The 20,359-nt window shown below is 32.5% G+C and overlaps 2 protein-coding genes across 2 annotated transcripts in view; both read right to left on the bottom strand.

Annotated features, from left to right (window-relative positions):
* Positions 1-5,613: 5,613 nt before the first annotated feature.
* Positions 5,614-15,764, bottom strand: LOC143228006 (transforming growth factor beta receptor type 3-like). The gene is made up of 6 exons (XM_076459354.1): positions 15,648-15,764; positions 13,783-13,879; positions 11,630-11,822; positions 10,640-10,781; positions 9,482-9,688; positions 5,614-7,633 (listed from the first exon to the last, which is right to left on the bottom strand). Exons 1-6 carry the CDS (start codon positions 15,754-15,756, stop codon positions 7,488-7,490), a joined length of 894 nt encoding a protein of 297 aa, XP_076315469.1. The 5' UTR covers positions 15,757-15,764; the 3' UTR covers positions 5,614-7,487.
* A 290-nt stretch (positions 15,765-16,054) lies between these two features.
* LOC143227952 (transforming growth factor beta receptor type 3-like) overlaps positions 16,055-20,359 on the bottom strand; it is a 40,314-nt gene continuing 36,009 nt past the window's right edge. The window contains exons 7-11 of the mRNA XM_076459301.1: positions 19,785-19,965; positions 19,402-19,560; positions 18,039-18,316; positions 16,962-17,207; positions 16,055-16,060 (exon numbers count right to left, since the gene is read on the bottom strand). Of these exons, the coding sequence (XP_076315416.1) occupies positions 16,055-16,060; positions 16,962-17,207; positions 18,039-18,316; positions 19,402-19,560; positions 19,785-19,965 (870 nt within the window). The remainder of the gene's footprint in view (positions 16,061-16,961; positions 17,208-18,038; positions 18,317-19,401; positions 19,561-19,784; positions 19,966-20,359) is intronic.

Raw genomic sequence — 20,359 nt, 5'->3', positions numbered from 1 at the left:
ACACACAGACGGTAGGTATACACCTAAAGGTCTCACCTGACACACAGACGGTAGGTATACACCTAAAGGTCTCACCTGACACACAGACGGTAGGTATACACCTAAAGGTCTCACCTGACACACAGACAGTATGTATATATCTAAATTATTGTTTTTCTGTTATAAAAAAAACATAATCAGAAAACATTTAAAATGCTGCTATGTTTTAAACTTCATCAATTTTGTCTGACACAAGTAATCCAACATCATGTCGTGTTTCTACACTCCTTTCTTAAACTCTGTACACTTTAGACCCAATTAAATCTACAAACTTGATTTAATAACACTAAATCAATGCACATCACACAAATTGAAAACAATCACAGCATAAAGCTAAACATACAAAAATAACTTCTACATTTTAAGCAAGAATAAGTTATGATAGAGGTCCACCATTTTGACTTTCCAAGAAACCGAGACACAAAGCCTCCAATCTGTCTCACGTACAAAACCAAAGGCTTATTTTTAGACAATACTCTTTACTTAAATAAAAACAACTAAAATGATATGTGTTAACTTATTGTGACTTGAATATTTTCTCAGTAAGATCAAATAAATGTTGTTAGAGTAAACAAAGTTATAAAGATACTGAAAATAAACAATTAAAAACTTTATTATTATGATAAATGTCAAACTGTACAAATAGCCCAGTATGTTTTTATATGTCAATAATGTTATTATAACCATTAGGTGTATGTGTGGGTATACACTCATTAAATTCTACTATATGAGTTAGGTTTTACATATGTAATGATTGTGTATATCTGCTGAACTGTATACACGTTTCTAGAGTCACTGTGTTTATCTGCTGAACTGTATACACGTTTCTAGAGTCACTGTGTTTATCTACTGAACTGTATACACGTTTCTAGAGTCACAGTGTTTATCTACTAAACTGTATACACGTTTCTAGAGTCACTGTGTTTATCTACTAAACTGTATACACGTTTCTAGAGTCACTGTGTTTATCTACTAAACTGTATACACGTTTCTAGAGTCACTGTGTTTATCTACTGAACTGTATACACGTTTTTAGAGTCACTGTGTTTATCTACTGAACTGTATACACGTTTTTAGAGTCACTGTGTTTATCTACTGAACTGTATACACGTTTTTAGAGTCACTGTGTTTATCTGCTGAACTGTATACACGTTTCTAGAGTCACTGTGTTTATCTACTGAACTGTATACACGTTTCTAGAGTCACTGTGTTTATCTGCTGAACTGTATACACGTTTCTAGAGTCACTGTGTTTATCTACTGAACTGTATACATGTTTCTAGAGTCACTGTGTTTATATACTGAACTGTATACGTTTCTAGAGTCACTGTGTTTATCTAGTGAACTGTATACATGTTTCTAGAGTCAGTGTGTATCTACTGAACTGTATACATGTTTCTAGAGTCAGTGTTTACCTACTGAACTGTATACATGTTTCTAGAGTCAGTGTTTACCTACTGAACTGTATATATGTTTGTAGAGTCACTGTGTTCATCTACAAAACTGTACATATGTTTGTAGTCACTGTGTTTACCTACTGAAGTGTATATATATATTTATTTGTAGAAAGTAATTGTTTTAATCTATTGAACTGTATATGTTTGTGGAGTTACTTTATTTATCCACTGAACTGTATATGTCATTGTTTATCTACTTAACTGCATGTATGTTTGAAGTCACTGTATTTATCTACTGAACTGAACAAGTCACTGTGTTTATCTACTGAACTGTAAGTATGTTTGTAGTGTTACTGTGTTTACCTACTGAATTGTATATATATAAAAAAGATGGACAACAGCATTCTAGTAAGTTACAGATGAACAGTACAATTTCATCAAATGGTAGACTGTTGCCAAGTGTCATGTGATACCTTTTATTGTGTGGAAGATTTTTTTAGTGATATTTGCATACTGTCTTCATTTTAACAATTCAAATGACAATGATTGTTAAGCAATTCCAATAACTAATTTGTGTTTTGTTTTGTGTAACATCTCGTCGAATCACTGTTAACACCTGGTAGTAAAAGACACATTTTAACACTAAACAATCAGCTAAACTTACCAAAATATTCTATAGAATAATAACCATTGCAAAAGTATGAAAAATGAATCTTTATCAATTTCCAACACAGAAAATTTGTAACGTGATCTTAAGTATCTTTGCAAAACATGGTGTAATGTTTGTACACAGAATCACTTGGTATTGTTGTAGTAAAAATTACATTAATAATAATAGTTCAAGGATGTCAAAATCACTTATGTACTAAGCCATATATTACATTGGGAAGCATAAGTTATACATTCACTAAATCATATTCTAGACTGTGAAACATGAGTTATACATTCACTGTATCATATTCTAGACTGTGAAACATGAGTTATACATTCACTAAATCATATTCTAGACTGTGAAACATGAGTTATACATTCACTAAATCATATTCTAGACTGTGAAACATGAGTTATACATTCACTGTATCATATTCTAGACTGTGAAACATGAGTTATACATTCACTGTATCATATTCTAGACTGTGAAACATGAGTTATACATTCACTGTATCATATTCTAGACTGTGAAACATGAGTTATACATTCACTGTATCATATTCTAGACTGTGAAACATGAGTTATACATTCACTAAATCATATTCTAGACTGTGAAACATGAGTTATACATTCACTAAATCATATTCTAGACTGTGAAACATGAGTTATACATTCACTAAATCATATTCTAGACTGTGAAACATGAGTTATACATTCACTAAATCATATTCTAGACTGTGAAACATGAGTTATACATTCACTAAATCATATTCTAGACTGTGAAACATGAGTTATACATTCACTGTATCATATTCTAGACTGTGAAACATGAGTTATACATTCACTGTATCATATTCTAGACTGTGAAACATGAGTTATACATTCACTGTATCATATTCTAGACTGTGAAACATGAGTTATACATTCACTAAATCATATTCTAGACTGTGAAACATGAGTTATACATTCACTAAATCATATTCTAGACTGTGAAACATGAGTTATACATTCACTAAATCATATTCTAGACTGTGAAGCATGAGTTATACATTCACTGTACCATATTCTAGACTGTGAAACATGAGTTATACATTCACTGTATCATATTCTAGACTGTGAAACATGAGTTATACATTCACTGTATCATATTCTAGACTGTGAAACATGAGTTATACATTCACTATATCATATTCTAGACTGTGAAACATGAGTTATACATTCACTAAATCATATTCTAGACTGTGAAACATGAGTTATACATTCACTATATCATATTCTAGACTGTGAAACATGAGATATACATTCACTATATCATATTCTAGACTGTGAAACATGAGTTATACATTCACTGTATCATATTCTAGACTGTGAAACATGAGTTATACATTCACTAAATCATATTCTAGACTGAGAAACATGAGTTATACATTCACTAAATCATATTCTAGACTGTGAAGCATGAGTTATACATTCACTAAATCATATTCTAGACTGTGAAACATGAGATATACATTCACTATATCATATTCTAGACTGTGAAACATGAGTTTTACATTCACTAAATCATATTCTATATTTTGAAATGAGTTATAAATAAATGAGGTCATATTATACATTCTGAAACATGAATTGTACATTACTGAGGTCATACTCTGCACTGTGAAATGAATTATACCCTTATCAATGTCATACTCTGCACTGTGAAATGAATTATACCCTTATCAATGTCATACTCTGCACTGTGAAATGAATTATACACTTATCAATGTCATACTCTGCACTGTGAAATGAATTATACACTTATCAATGCCATACTCTGCACTGTGAAATGAATTATACCCTTATCAATGTCATACTCTCTACTGTGAAATGAATTATACACTTATCAATGTCATACTCTGCACTGTGAAATGAATTATACACTTATCAATGTCATACTCTGCACTGTGAAATGAATTGTACACTTATCAATGTCATACTCTGCACTGTGAAATGAATTGTACACTTATCAATGTCATACTCTGCACTGTGAAATGAATTATACACTTATCAATGTCATACTCTGCACTGTGAAATGAATTGTACACTTATCAATGTCATACTCTGCACTGTGAAATGAATTGTACACTTATCAATGTCATACTCTGCACTGTGAAATGAATTATACACTTATCAATGTCATACTCTCTACTGTGAAATGATTTATACACTTATCAATGTCATACTCTGCACTGTGAAATGAATTATACCCTTATCAATGTCATACTCTCTACTGTGAAATGAATTATACCCTTATCAATGTCATACTCTCTACTGTGAAATGATTTATACACTTATCAATGTCATACTCTGTACTGTGAAATGAATTATACACTTATCAATGTCATACTCTCTACTGTGAAATGAATTGTACACTTATCAATGTCATACTCTCTACTGTGAAATGAATTGTACACTTATCAATGTCATACTCTCTACTGTGAAATGAACTATACACTTATCAATGTCATACTCTGTACTGTGAAATGAATTATACACTTATCAATGTCATACTCTCTACTGTGAAATGAATTGTACACTTATCAATGTCATACTCTCTACTGTGAAATGAATTGTACACTTATCAATGTCATACTCTCTACTGTGAAATGAATTGTACACTTATCAATGTCATACTCTCTACTGTGAAATGAACTATACACTTATCAATGTCATACTCTCTACTGTGAAATGAATTATACACTTATCAATGTCATACTCTCTACTGTGAAATGAGTTTTACACTTATCAATGTCATACTCTCTACTGTGAAATGAGTTTTACACTTATCAATGTCATACTCTGCACTGTGAAATGAATTATACACTTATCAATGTCATACTCTGCACTGTGAAATGAATTATACCCTTATCAATGTCATACTCTCTACTGTGAAATGCATTATACACTTATCAATGTCATACTCTGCACTGTGAAATGAGTTTTACACTTATTAATGTCATACTCTGTACTGTGAAATGAACTATACACTTATCAATGTCATACTCTGCACTGTGAAATGAATTATACACTTATCAATGTCATACTCTGTACTGTGAAATGAACTATACACTTATCAATGTCATACTCTCTACTGTGAAATGAATTATACACTTATCAATGTCATACTCTCTACTGTGAAATGAATTATACACTTATCAATGTCATACTCTGTACTGTGAAATGAACTATACACTTATCAATGTCATACTCTCTACTGTGAAATGAGTTTTACACTTATCAATGTCATACTCTGCACTGTGAAATGAATTATACACTTATCAATGTCATACTCTCTACTGTGAAATGAGTTTTACACTTATCAATGTCATACTCTGCACTGTGAAATGAATTATACACTTATCAATGTCATACTCTGCACTGTGAAATGAATTATACCCTTATCAATGTCATACTCTCTACTGTGAAATGCATTATACACTTATCAATGTCATACTCTCTACTGTGAAATGAATTATACACTTATCAATGTCATACTCTGTACTGTGAAATGAACTATACACTTATCAATGTCATACTCTCTACTGTGAAATGAGTTTTACACTTATCAATGTCATACTCTGCACTGTGAAATGAATTATACACTTATCAATGTCATACTCTCTACTGTGAAATGAGTTTTACACTTATCAATGTCATACTCTGCACTGTGAAATGAATTATACACTTATCAATGTCATACTCTGCACTGTGAAATGAATTATACCCTTATCAATGTCATACTCTGCACTGTGAAATGAATTATACCCTTATCAATGTCATACTCTGCACTGTGAAATGAATTATACACTAATCAATGTCATACTCTGCACTGTGAAATGAATTATACACTTATCAATGTCATACTCTGCACTGTGAAATAAATTATACCCTTATCAATGTCATACTCTCTACTGTGAAATGCATTATACACTTATCAATGTCATACTCTGCACTGTGAAATGAATTATACACTAATCAATGTCATACTCTGCACTGTGAAATGAATTATACACTTATCAATGCCATACTCTGCACTGTGAAATAAAAGCCAAAATCACATACTGAAGTTCAAATTATACAATGTGAAACAAGTTAAAACCAAACATTCAAGTCAAGTACTGCAATGTGAAACAGTTTAGAACACTCCTGTCACATTCTGTGAAACAGGGTACAATCTCCCAGTGATTATACACTAATAAATAGTCATATGCATACCGGGTCTAATTTGATGCAGAGAAAGAGAACAGTCTTTGATGTAATATTATTATAATTAATTCTAATAAATGAACCTTTTGAAAATGAACAATTCTTACAGAGTCTTAAAGTAAAGAATTTGCTATCATTGTGATCAGATAATATTTTTAACTTAGTAAAAATGTCATGGAAGCAAAGTGAGCATTATTTACCTGTTTTATCAAGTCAATTTCTGTTCACATTTCCTCAAAAGTTACTATAAAATAACTGAATGTTTTAATGTTTATATTGTGTACATATACATAATTATATGGAAGAGATAAAGAAAATATAAGCCTGTTCTTCTTCTATATGAAAAACTTTCAACAACTTTGTGCACTGAAGGTAAAGCTGTGGTCATCACTGGATGTTATCATGCCTAGCTTCCCACAACCATCATATCTGTGAAAAGGGTTAGTAAGTTATCCAGGGTATGTGAAAACAGAAACTGGTGATCACTGTCCTTCCACCTTTTGTGAGACTTTTATACATTACTATGATGTATCCACAACTAAAACACAGTCAGAACTAGTTACAAAATATTACTGAAAAGTACCTGCATTCTTCAAAGAAATATTAACAAACTTGACAATAATATATATAACTAAATTAAATAACTCTAAATCTTCAGTATACGCGAGATGTCACCTTATTATACAACATTTATGTAACAAAACCTGATGAAAAACAAAATAAGAAACATATCTGGAATGGATACTACTACATTATGATGAATTGTACACATTTCATCCAAGTACACGATAGACAATGTGTGGTACTGTTCGAATGGGTACTACTACATTATGATGAATTGTACACATTTCATCCAAGTACACGATAGACAATGTGTGGTACTGTTCGATAAATGTGGAATATAAAAGATATTCAAATTAATGTTTAGTCACGTAAAAAATGGAAACTTGAGATTGAAAAGAAATGGGTTCCCCCCCCCTAAGTCTAGTGATATGCATTTAGAATTTTAAGTAAAAGATACTGAGCTTGAAGGAAAAATGAGGTTTCTGATAACATACATCCATAATATGAAAATCAAAGAATGATGTATACTCAGGTACACCAAGAGGGCAGCACCTTCTACTGAGCAAAACAATGGGCTACAGTACAGAAGTTACGCACATGCATGCACGGTCATGGGTGCTTGGGAGCTTGGGGTCGAGCTTCCGCTGTGCCCCGACAGGTCACAGCCTGAGTGGTGATGACGGTGACGATGGCGAACATCCCTCTGTTGCTGAGCTCGGGTTCTTTGAGATGGATCTACAAAAGACACAAAGCATGAATCCCAAATACCATTCTAATAGTAGTTTTATGTCTGCTTTTGATCATCGAGTTTATCAACCCCAACTTTACTTCTCATGCACTTGTTTTACCACATTTAATAACAGGAGAAACAGTTTTCAGAATCACAGTTCATATACCAAAAGCTGGGAAAATACTGGAATCCATTAGGCCTAATATTTGCAATAAAAATCACTTAAGACTTCAGTTGTTGTTTTTACTTGATTTATAATTTATTTCATACTTCAAGCTGGAGGTAATCTAAAAACAGTATTTAAGGTTCATACAAGAAAGATTTTCATTCGATGTTAGAACTAACCAAGACATCTATTTTTACACACCAAAATGAACATATTAAAAATAATTTGAAAGAAAAAGGAACATTACGATTTATGTGATTTATGAATCAAAACTTTTAACTTATTATCAATGGCTGAATAATTAACAACCTTAATTCAATTAGATTTGGTTTTTCTGCTAAAAATGTAATTATTACACAAGTCTGATTACCAAGTTTAATCATGTACCTAATCTTTCATGTTGTTTTGGTTCATTGGAGAAGTGATTGGAATTTTCTTCATCATGACCACATTAGACATTCACTAATGTAAATGAAACATTTTGCAGAGTTCAATAGACAACCACTCCTTTCAATGGTATGAATCAATTTTTGTTGATTGTACCAAAATATAAGAAATAAAAAATATTTACCAGTTTGAGATCAACCTCACTATTTAAAGAACTAGTAAAAAAAAGTGACCCATAAGTTATATGCTAAAATTAGCTAACCACAAAGGTCTTATGTCAAGGTTTGGCTAACCCTAAAGGTCTTAAACCAAGGTTTAGCTAACCATGAAGGTTTTATGCCAAGGTTCAGCTAACCCTGAAGGTTTTATGGCAATATAAATACAAAAAGAATTTTTGTTTTTTACTTACTAAACTTGCTTGTGGATTATATGATTTTTCAGCTTTTTTGTTCAAATCTAAATTTTATGAATTCTTTTCAATGTCTGACTTTTGTTTGAGTTCTATAACTAATTTTATCTTAATATTTCAAAGGCTGAATAAAGTAATACATGGTAGTCTCTGAATGATCATGAGTCTTTGCTCCTACATGTTCAAATCTCAAATTGGTGGAGAAAATAAGAATCTGGTTAAATCAGTGGCATACTTAGGTTGGGCAAGAGGGTACTCAACCCCATGGTCTCACAAACATAAACCTTCACTAATAGAAGGTTCTTAACTATGTTAATGAAATGTTAACATTTCAGAGCCTTATTAACGTAATTTCTGAACATTTTCCCTTTTCCTTTCTTTTAAGAGGAACTTGAAACTTCTTCTAAGCTTGGTGACTTCACTCAATCTTCCATTTTTAAGAAACCCATTACTAGCATTTTATTTCAACTGGTCTAACTTTCTACGTCTTGTCATGAAAACGAACTGGTTCCAAACTACTGATCCACACAGATTTTTATGTAAGCCTAATTTATACAAATTAGAAACAGTTGAAAGTGTTGTTTCATTCCTATATCTCTGCCAAATCCACAAACCACACAACTTTCACTTTAAAACTTTGAGAAGACACTACAGATCTAACGGTCAATAAGCTCATTTATACAAAGATTTTACCAGTCATAGGTGTGAAAAAATTTGAAACCACTGGCTTAGAAGTCGAAAATACCCAAAACCTGTAAATATGACATCAGAGAGTGATAATAATGAGAAATGTATTTATTTAGAATCAAACAGTACGTTAAATATAATATTAATAGCAATCTTATTAATAAAAGAATTAATAGTAGAACCTACACACAATCTAATTTGTACCTGTATGCAAGTGTATAAACCATAAAACAACCACCAGTCCAGCTCCAATAAGGAAAGAGGCAAAAGCAATTCCTACAACAGCAGCTGTTGATAGCTCCATCATCACGTGGCTCGAACAAGATCCTGCACGTATGTCAGATTTGACCACTGGCGATATCCTATCGAGATTTTTATCCATCACAGGAAGATAGTTAAACAGGAAAGGAGCTGGAGAGGTACACAGAACATCACTTCTCTTCAGCAAAAATGAATCATTTATATTTATAGGTCAAGCATTCTGCTGTAATCAAAATGTTTCTACAACGAGTAACATATTTGAGAAAAACAATGAAATCTCATGACTTTAGTTATGTGTTTTTAAGTGGTTTATAATTCAAAATAATATTTCATAAGGTCCCTCTCCTCCTGATGGAACTTTGCTTGTTATTCTGCTGTCCAGTTGATTTGGACACTGTAGCAATACTGACCTTTTTTATGTCTTGAGCATTAAAAGTTGCTGTTTCAACACAAAGCTACAAGAATTACCTGCTAAAGCAAATCAATCCCTGAAATTTAGCATTTTAAGTCCAAAAACTCACTATTAACCTTCCAGAAAAAACAGCTCATTGTTATCAAGTTACTCTTTCAGTCTGATAGAGTCCCTGAAGAGAATTGAAAACTACCTCCAACGAAAAATACAATTTAACATTCCAGTAATTGTGGCTTTTCCTTATTCCTCAATTGACAGACCCTTTTGTACACTGTTCAGAAACAGTGGGGGTTCACGTAATGCAATACATTGAATATTTTTTGCCTGTCATAAAACTCTGTGTTAAAGTTAAGAAAAATTATGTTCATTTTCTATTTACAATGCACAGCAAACCTCAAGACTGATTAGTGTAATTAATTGTACTGTTGATTGGTTTGTGTACAATTCATATAGGGAATCCAAATGCTAATTAGGGTGGATAACAGTAGTTATTTTTTGTGTATATAAAGTAAATGTTACAAGGTGCCCTATAACCAACAAAATTGTGTAAATAGTTTAGAAAAATGTAATAAAAATACCCATGTCTGAGAGTAAATGTAAATAGACTCCACTGGTGATTTTAGGGTTAACTATTCATTAATTTTTTATCTAAAAGCCTTTTCTTCAAATCTTTAAACAGCTTTACTCACCATTAGCGTCTTTCCCTCGAGTTTCCCGAGATGGTAGTACATATATTGGACCTTCGACTTGCACACTGAAGTGTTGCTCCGTCCGACTTTCCGAAACCTGCTTAGCATCATTTCCCACACAATAGTCCTTTGGGTCAATGCACTATTAAAATGAATATTTTGTTCCCGATTTCATTTACAATAACTTTAAAATATATAATTTGTGGCAGTTCTGTAAAGGAAACATCTTCAAAGGTTTTTGTTTTGTTTGTTATCCAGCACATAAATGTATACAATGAGCTATATGTCCAGTGCCTACCATGAATGTTAAAACCAACATTACAGCATTATAAGCTTCTGAAATGCAGTCAATAAAGAAAACGACGTACGTGTCAAACAATGTTACAATACCACATATAAACATAATGGATAAAATATTGTTACTACAAGAATAGAGCACTGATGTTTGTTTTGTTGTTATGTACAAAGATACACCATTGGTATCAAAATTCTGTTTTTAGTGTCATAAGCCTTCAGACTTATCGTGAATTTACCAGGGATGAATCAAATATTAGATCATTATTATTATTATTGACAAATGTTTTATTATTATTTGTTTTTATCAGAATTTATATAGTTAATAACTTGAAATATAAGTGTCAATCTAGTTAATTTATATTTTATTACAAGTTCTTAAAAATGACGAATTAATTTTTTTATGACCTAACTTGACTTTACTTGTGAAATTACTGTTTGAGAAATTTCATCAACTTCGAAATATTTTGCATTCCCATCATAAAAAATATACAATTGTGGCACTATATTATACACACTATTAGTGGAATTAATCTCTCAACTTCCCACACTTCTGAACCTCCATTTTTGAAACGACCTAGTTAAAAAAAATCAATTTTGTCTAACAAGAAATCAAACATGAGAAATGTGTTTGTAGCATTAAGAAAAAACGTAAAACGTAACAACCTCCCCTTCATATAAACTAAAACATCTCACCTGTTTCACACCATCAAGTGGACTGTTGGCTTTGTCAGAACAGACAGCAAGATGGCAGTGAAGAAAAACCTTGTGACCAATCCACCTCTGGGTGAAGTGAAAGAAAAACCTCTGTTGGTAACTCAACTCCTCAGGACTGCGCGAGCCATGATGTTCAACACCCAACAGACCAACACTCAAATGTTTGGGGCAACTAAAATCAAGATAAAAATACAATAAGGTACACATGAAGATAAAAATACAATACGGTACACATGAAGATAAAAATACAATACAGTACATATCAAGGTTGTTAAACATTTGTTTATCTTCATGTGAATGATCATCCAAGATAAACAATGTCCACGAAAGATGACTCCCCCATCACATACATATGTACAAGATAAACAATGCCCACGAAAGATGACTCCCCAATCACATAGATATATAAGATAAACAATGTCCACGAAAGATGACTACCCATCACATACATATGTACAAGATAAACAATACCCACAAAAGATGACCCCCCATCACATACATATATTATTTTCCTTAATCAGCATCACTTAATCAATTTAAAACATTGTATTCAGTATTTTAAAAAAAAATTCATTAAAGTTGCCACGTTATATTATAAATTGTTTTTACTTTCTACAAATGAAGCGCTAACTCTGTTATTCCAGTCACACATTTTACTTCAATAGAAGGATCATTCTGCCCACCATTCTTTTTTCCAGCCTACTTCTCCATATCATTCTAGCCTCTAATCCTCCCCCTCATATTTACCCACTTCTCCATATCATTCCGGTCTCCAATCCTCCCCGTAATATTTACCCACTTCTCCATGTCATTTTAGTCTCCAATCCTCCCTGTAATATTTACCCACTTCTCCATATTATTCTAGTCTCTAATCCTCCCCCTCATATTTACCCACTTCTCCATATTATTCTAGTCTCTAATCCTCCCCCTCATATTTACCCACTTCTCCATATCATTCTAGTCTCTAATCCTCCCTGTAATATTTACCCACTTCTCCATATTATTCTAGTCTCTAATCCTCCCCCTCATATTTACCCACTTCTCCATATCATTTTAGTCTCCAATCCTCCCTGTAATATTTACCCACTTCTCCATATTATTCTAGTCTCTAATCCTCCCCCTCATATTTACCCACTTCTCCATATCATTCTAGTCTCTAATCCTCCCCCTCATATTTACCCACTTCTCCATATCATTCTAGTCTCTAATCCTCCCCCTCATATTTACCCACTTTTTCATATCATTTTAGTCTCCAATCCTCCCCTTCTAAATATGATAATTTATGTTTACCCCTTAGGCCACAACTGAAGTTAAACTAGTATACAAATTAAATACCTCATATAAAAATGAACAAAAAGTATTTCCTATTATACAAACTTTACTACTGACCTATTAGAGAAAAACAAAAATTTTAAGAAAGATGAACTTTTAATCAATTTAATTACAGGCTTCTCCATTAACATTCTGCATCTAGTAAAGATCATGTCAAGATGATACAACCAGTTTGGACTTGAAGATGATGAGTTGAAACCTTACAGTTTGTACGACCATTCTGAAACTGTAGCCTCAATGAAATATTTTATTACTTTGTAACTCAACTTTAAACTTCATTCTGATGACTGGTCAACAGAAATGAATCCATTCCAACTAATATTCTTTTAACAGAAGAACTCTCAAAAAAACAAAAGGCAGCATTTTATATAAATATATCCATTACACATTTTATATAAATATATCCATTACACATTTTATATAAATATATCCATTACACATTTTATATAAATATATCCATTACACATTTTATATAAATATATCCATTACACATTTTATATAAATATATACATTACACATTTTTTACAACTGGAATTTCATGGTTAACAGTTACACATCCACTGGACTTAAAAATGTAGCAGCACTGATAAGAAACAAAGGCTAAAAGGATTGCATTTACCAAAATCACTTTCAATTATTGAAAATTAATCTAGACTTGTGTTTATTACTACAACAGTGATTACACACAACCTCTAAGTTATGAACGTATTTCAACATTTGTTTATAATCACAAACGACAGTTTTCCTGATAAATATCACTGAATATCCAATAACATTTCACTAAACGTTTCCTTTTTTACCTGTGTTGAATCAATACTTCTCGATTTTCAGTAATTACAAGTGAATTATTTGTCAGAGATAACCAGCACTCATCAGTTACGACAAACAAGTCAGGACCTGAGGATAAATAATTAACAATTTCACACAGCTTGTAAACATTGTACAAAAATAATTGACAATTTCGCACAGTCTGTGAACAATGTCTACAAGTAATTGACAATTTCGCACAGCCTGTGAACAATGTCTACAAATAATTGACAATTTTGCACAGCCTGTGAACAATGTCTATAAATAAGTAACAAGTTCCCACAGCCTGTGAACAATGTTTATAAATAAGTAACAAGTTCACACAGCCTGTGAACAATGTCTATAAATAAGTAACAAGTTCACACAGCCTGTGAACAATGTCTATAAATAATTAACAAGTTCACACAGCCTGTGAACAATGTATACAAATAAGTAACAAGTTCACACAGCCTGTGAACAATGTATACAAATAAGTAACAAGTTCACACAGCCTGTGAACAATGTCTATAAATAAGTAACAAGTTCACACAGCCTGTGAACAATGTATACAAATAAGTAACAAGTTCACACAGCCTGTGAACAATGTCTATAAGTAAGTAACAAGTTCACACAGCCTGTGAACAATGTCTATAAATAAGTAACAAGTTCACACAGCCTGTGAACAATGTCTATAAATAAGTAACAAGTTCACACAGCCTGTGAACAATGTCTATAAATAAGTAACAAGTTCACACAGCCTGTGAACAATGTCTATAAATAAGTAACAAGTTCACACAGCCTGTGAACAATGTCTATAAATAAGTAACAACTTCACACAGCCTGTGAACAATGTCTATAAATAAGTAACAAGTTCACACAGCCTGTGAACAATGTCTATAAATAAGTAACAACTTCACACAGCCTGTGAACAATGTCTATAAATAAGTAACAACTTCACACAGCCTGTGAACAATGTCTATAAATAATTAACAAGTTCACACAGCCTGTGAACAATGTATACAAATAAGTAACAAGTTCACACAGCCTGTGAACAATGTCTATAAATAAGTAACAAGTTCACACAGCCTATAAATAAGTAACAAGTTCACACAGCCTGTGAACAATGTCTATAAATAATTAACATGTTCACACAGCCTGTGAACAATGTCTATAAATAAGTAACAACTTCACACAGCCTGTGAACAATGTCTATAAATAAGTAACAACTTCACACAGCCTGTGAACAATGTCTATAAATAAGTAACAAGTTCACACAGCCTGTGAACAATGTCTATAAATAAGTAACAAGTTCACACAGCCTGTGAACAATGTCTACATTTTCAATATTATTTGTCACAATCATTAAATTTCATTGCTACCAATAAATAAATTAAATATCAAACATCTACAATGGTTTTATTATATCAAAATTGCTATACATCAGACAGTAATTCCTGTATGGAAGCCCAACATTGATGTCCACTTTTCTCCATCATGTACAGAGTACATCATGTACCCCTCAATCAAGAATCATTTTTATTCAAATTAGATCACAATTTGCTATGCTTAAAATGTTGACAACCACTCGCTACAGATTTCTTTAGACCAATCGTGAAATGCAAGTCTAACCGATCATTCTAGAACCCAAACATGTCAATACAAATTTCTGTTGTTGTAAATGAAATAACAATTTGATCTAAGAGTTTGTTTTAACTTGTAAACAAACCTTACATGACAGAAAAATATGAATATTGTTTTAGAAATCTGCATAACCAAATTTTGAGAAAACCGTTATTAGACTAAAATGACTTTTATGAAGTTCAGATTTACGGGTCTGTGTAATTGACCACAAGTTATAAATAACCAATTTAAAACACACCTGCTTCTATAGCAGTCTTCACATACACATTGTCTTGAGACAATACTTCTAACAAACCATTCACTCGAAGTAGCTTTTTGTGAAAGTCTGAGTCTTTGTACAGGTGCATATGGAACACATGAGAGTGGTTCACCTAGGAATATAAACTAGTTACACCAACCACATCCATAACTTACAACATTTAAAGCACAGTTGTTACACAGTTTGTATTCACTCATTAAAAGAAACTCTTAACTTTTGTGCATTCTAAAGCTGAAGATTATTTTTAAATAACTTTGTGGTAAACCAAATTAATATCCCTCACACTATTTTCATCACATAAGAAGTAACATTTAAGATTTCATTTGTGAGGGGTGGGGATGTTAGAGGTTCAGGGAAGTTAAGCCTCTGGAATGATTTGAGCTTTCTTAGGCCTATAATAAAAAATAAAAAAAACTGGTCTATTTTGGGGTTTAGGAGCATTTGCTCCAGTTATTTCCAATATTTCTTAAAAGCAATTCAAATTGCACAGAAATAGTTCAATGATCATAAAGATAATGTTGGTATTATATTATTTGGTACATTTTATATAAGATTTATTGTATATTACATGTTCCTACTTCATTGTTTTAATTCACATATTAAAGATCAAACTTGAAACGTTAGAAAATATTTCTTATGTTATGTGGAACTCAAAAAATATTTAGCATTGTTTGCAGGTCCTTCACATCAGGGGTGTAGATTTTTTACACCCGATGGGGGGTGGATGATTTTTGCAACCACCTATGTGGACTGTTCAATTTGTAAATTGGTAATCTCTGATTACATGAACCTGAAAGCTGTAAACATGCAGTCACAGAGTAATCTTGTTGCCACGATACTTGCATGTATACTTAGGCCTACTGACTGATACTTACGAACTATCGCTTAGATCGAAAAGCTTAGAAGCACGCCTATATTAAAGATGCACATTTCGGCTACTGAAAAAGCCTACATCTAGGCCTAATTATGCAATTCGATTGGTAAGAACACGAGAATCACAAGAACAAACATACAATTTGTAGGCCTGTGATGCAATAAAAGAATTCAACAGACCAAACTGTAGGGGGAGATGATTGTATGCACCATAACCCCCACCTAAAATGAAGGGTGGATGTATACCCTCCATTCCCCCCAGGATCTACGTCCCTGATTCACACTGATTTTTTTGTTGGTCTGTTTATATATTTTAATAAAACCTTTACTATTATATTTAATATTTTCATTTAAACATACTCTTTCACAAACATAAATATCACTATGATTTCTTTTTAAAAAAATAAAAATAGACCTAACCTCTTTAGGTCTGCTTCTGCTACCAGTCATATTATAAACACATAGGATATTTTGGGTGAAAAGAAGTCTTGACTGGGTGATCCCTTGCTGATTTGCAAGGACTTGTTTAAGGTGGTGCCCCACTCCTGATCCATCGTCTGAACTAATCATATCTTCATCATCAGCAAAGCTTTCATCAAATTCACTACTCAAATCTTTCTGATTACCCAAAATCCCTTTTGGTCTGACGGGTGCCCAAAATAATACCTGTAGAAAATACATAGTGTTTTTTTTTTAAATATATAATCACTGATTTTGCCAATAATTTTCTGTTTGGAACAAAACACGACCAACTATAAATGTAATAGTGGTATACAAACCATGTCACATCTGGAAAAAGAAAAAAAATTGAATCACTAACAAATCATATTGAATATTACAACAAAATTATACTTGCTGAAGAAAAACATAAGGCTAAGGCCTTTTCAATATACAGGACTGTCTTCTCTTTATTTTTATTATCACATTATAACAAATTAAAAAACAACTTTCATTCTGAGGGCTCGGGAATGGCCAGGTGGGTTAAGGTGTTTGACTCATAATCTGAGGGTTGCAGATTTGAATCCCTATTACACCAAACATGCTCATCCTTTCAGCCGTGGGGGCATTATAATGTAACAGTCAATTCCACTATTTGTTGTTAAAATAGTAGCCCAAGAGTTGGCGGTGGGTGGTGATCACTAGCTGCCTTCACTCTAGTCTTACACTGCTAAATTAGAGACAACTAGTGCAGATAGCCCTTTTGTAGCTTTGCCCAAAATTCAAAAGAAACAAAAACAAATTTGTTCTGAGTCTACTTTTTTTAACCCTACCGACATGGGTCATGACTCAAAGTTCATGTCATCGTGTCTGTTGACTTACATTTAACATATTACTGAGCCATGTCAATAAGTTTCTTATCAAATCAAAATTTTTGTATTATACATTAGTTAAATGCTTAATTTAAAAGTAAATATAAATAAAATAATCTAAATATAGATTTTAGTGAAGGAGTTTAATCTTATTAAATGACACAACACAACACCCTTGTCACCATACCTGGTTCTTATAATAATACCTCCTCCCATCAGGAACCATGCTGGACCCACAGCTGTTTAGGTTGGTTTCCAGGATATAATGGGTTTTATTACTTCTTGCCTTACATTCTTGGTCCTTTAATGTAACTTCAAGCCAGCCAATGTTGGCTCCATTTAATTTAGTAGCAATTTTCATGCACGAAGATTTGGGAAAGTTTACTTTTATCTCATTCTTTCTGCACTCCAGATTCGTCAAACTATCCAACTCCAGTGTAAGGTTTTCATCGACATTTCCCGTTTCTATAAAATTCAAAACAAGATTCGTTGATAATTATGAAAGTTATACCAGTTTCATCATTATTCTCCATACACTATCAATCACAGATATCTTTACCCTTAAAATCATACATAACTGCTTAACTAGGCTCCTCGTGCCTTGTAAACAAGGTATTAATTAAATTAGCCTGTTACACAAAAGGGCCATTAATCATGTTAATAATACAACCAATTGCAATACTAATGAAGTACATAGTCACAAATGGGCTTAAAGGTAACTCAAAACAAACCTAGTATTATTTATACCCCTTTAAAGTTTTAGAACTTTAAAGAGGGATTTTTAACTAACAGCCCACAGGGCACTTCTGGGCCACAGAGATGACCAAATGGCCATGGCCGGTCAGCTACAGATTACAAAAAAATATCTAAAATAAATATGAAAAACAAAATGAGTGACACTATAGATAAATTTGTGTACATGTGACATCACATTTTTCCTTTACTATCCACTAAAGTTGCTTAACTACTTACAAAGTAAAGAACTTCTGGCTTGCTTATTCCTAATTTTAGTCCAATTATAATCACATGGAAGCCAGAAACATATGTATAGTACAATGTAGAACCCAGAACAAACTTATTAGGAGGCCATTGAGAGGACTTAATATGGGCTCTAGTAACTCAAGCCAAAGTATTGTCCCGTTCACAGAAACAGTTGAAGAACCTTACCCTATGATAGACACAAGTTCTAAAGTTTTTCTGGTTAAAGAGTTTTTCATTTATCACAACACTGTAGCTGATGTAGAAAAGATATCCATGATATGTAAACTTGCCAAGAGAGAGTTCACAGTCATGTTCATGTTTTCAGACACGAAGGACAAGGCTCCTTTCCAAATGCCTTTAAGTTTAACCCTTTCCAGATTAACTGACCATTTTGAGCAGTGAACACTTATAATGCCCACAGTATTTTCCTATTAATTCCCTCTAAATGTAATGTTGGTGATTTTTGTAACTAACTAATCGAAATTATGTACATGATGGAATTATGTCTTTTTGTTTTTCCCGTCTCATTAATGAAAATATCATTCCATCATTAAATACGGCTAGCTCACCATTTCTGTTCCGTATTTTATGATTCCACGATGTAAAAGGATATGCAGTAGTGTTAAGTTTTGTCTGGTGAGATAGAACAGGCTGGGCTTTATCTTGGCCAACAGAGAATTTATTCCGAGATGACCCACCATCACTCTGTACATTGTAGTGGTTAGAACCTAAAGAAAAGATATATCTGGTCAGGAAAACTAACATCTTCAATGGACTCTACACTGATCCTACTAAAAATACTGATCTAAGTAGTTATATGATGATTAAACCATCATGGGTAAATTAAGTTACTTCATGTTTCTCAGCTCCATATCTTACACTTGTGGTTTACAAGACACTACTGTTTTTTTACTACCACCACTAACAATATTAACAGTTATCAATGACTAACCAAGAATCTCTCCTACAACCATAATGTTGACTCTGTTGACTGTCCAAGATTCTATGACTGTCGAAATATTGCTGTCAATCACTTCTAATGTCAATTCTTCTAGGGTAAGAGGAAGACTTCGGACTTGAACTTGTAAAAGATGGAAGGCAGGCATTGATCCTGGAAACACCTGGTGTTCAGCCTAAAAGTAAGAAAGCAAAACCAATACAATAATACAAGTCAGAAGGTTCTTATTACACACTTAGCTTAGTTATCATTGTTTATTCATGTGAAGACACAGTCTACTGCAGCTAAAAAAAACAAGATAATATACATTGAATTAATAATGGAAGTAATAGATACCAGAAACTATTTTAACAGATTCACATATATCAGTAACCAATTTAATTAGGAATCAGTTATATCAAAGTAACCAAACACAACTGCTTCAAATTCATTATCACAACTTTAACAGTATTTATCCCAATACTTTCCCATCACAATATCTTACAACATGGATAACAATCACACAATATCTTATCATACAAAATAAATATGCATAGTAATATCCTATCGAAACTATTTACAACAATAAT

Source organism: Tachypleus tridentatus, chromosome 10 (genome assembly GCF_004210375.1).
Source record: "Tachypleus tridentatus isolate NWPU-2018 chromosome 10, ASM421037v1, whole genome shotgun sequence".
NCBI lineage: Eukaryota > Metazoa > Arthropoda > Merostomata > Xiphosura > Limulidae > Tachypleus > Tachypleus tridentatus.
This window is presented reverse-complemented; position numbering and strand designations above follow the sequence as displayed.

What these genes read in the sequence shown, in the direction of transcription:
- LOC143228006 (XM_076459354.1), bottom strand. Translation starts at nt 15,756, where the DNA reads ATGCACCTGTACAAAGACTCAGACTTTCACAAAAAGCTACTTCGAGTG. An exon ending in GAAGACTGCTATAGAAGCAG is followed by an intron (nt 13,880 to 15,647) that starts GTGTGTTTTAAA and finishes ATTTATCCTCAG; the next exon opens with GTCCTGACTTGTTTGTCGTA. An exon ending in TCGAGGGAAAGACGCTAATG is followed by an intron (nt 9,689 to 10,639) that starts GTGAGTAAAGCT and finishes GTACCTCTCCAG; the next exon opens with CTCCTTTCCTGTTTAACTAT.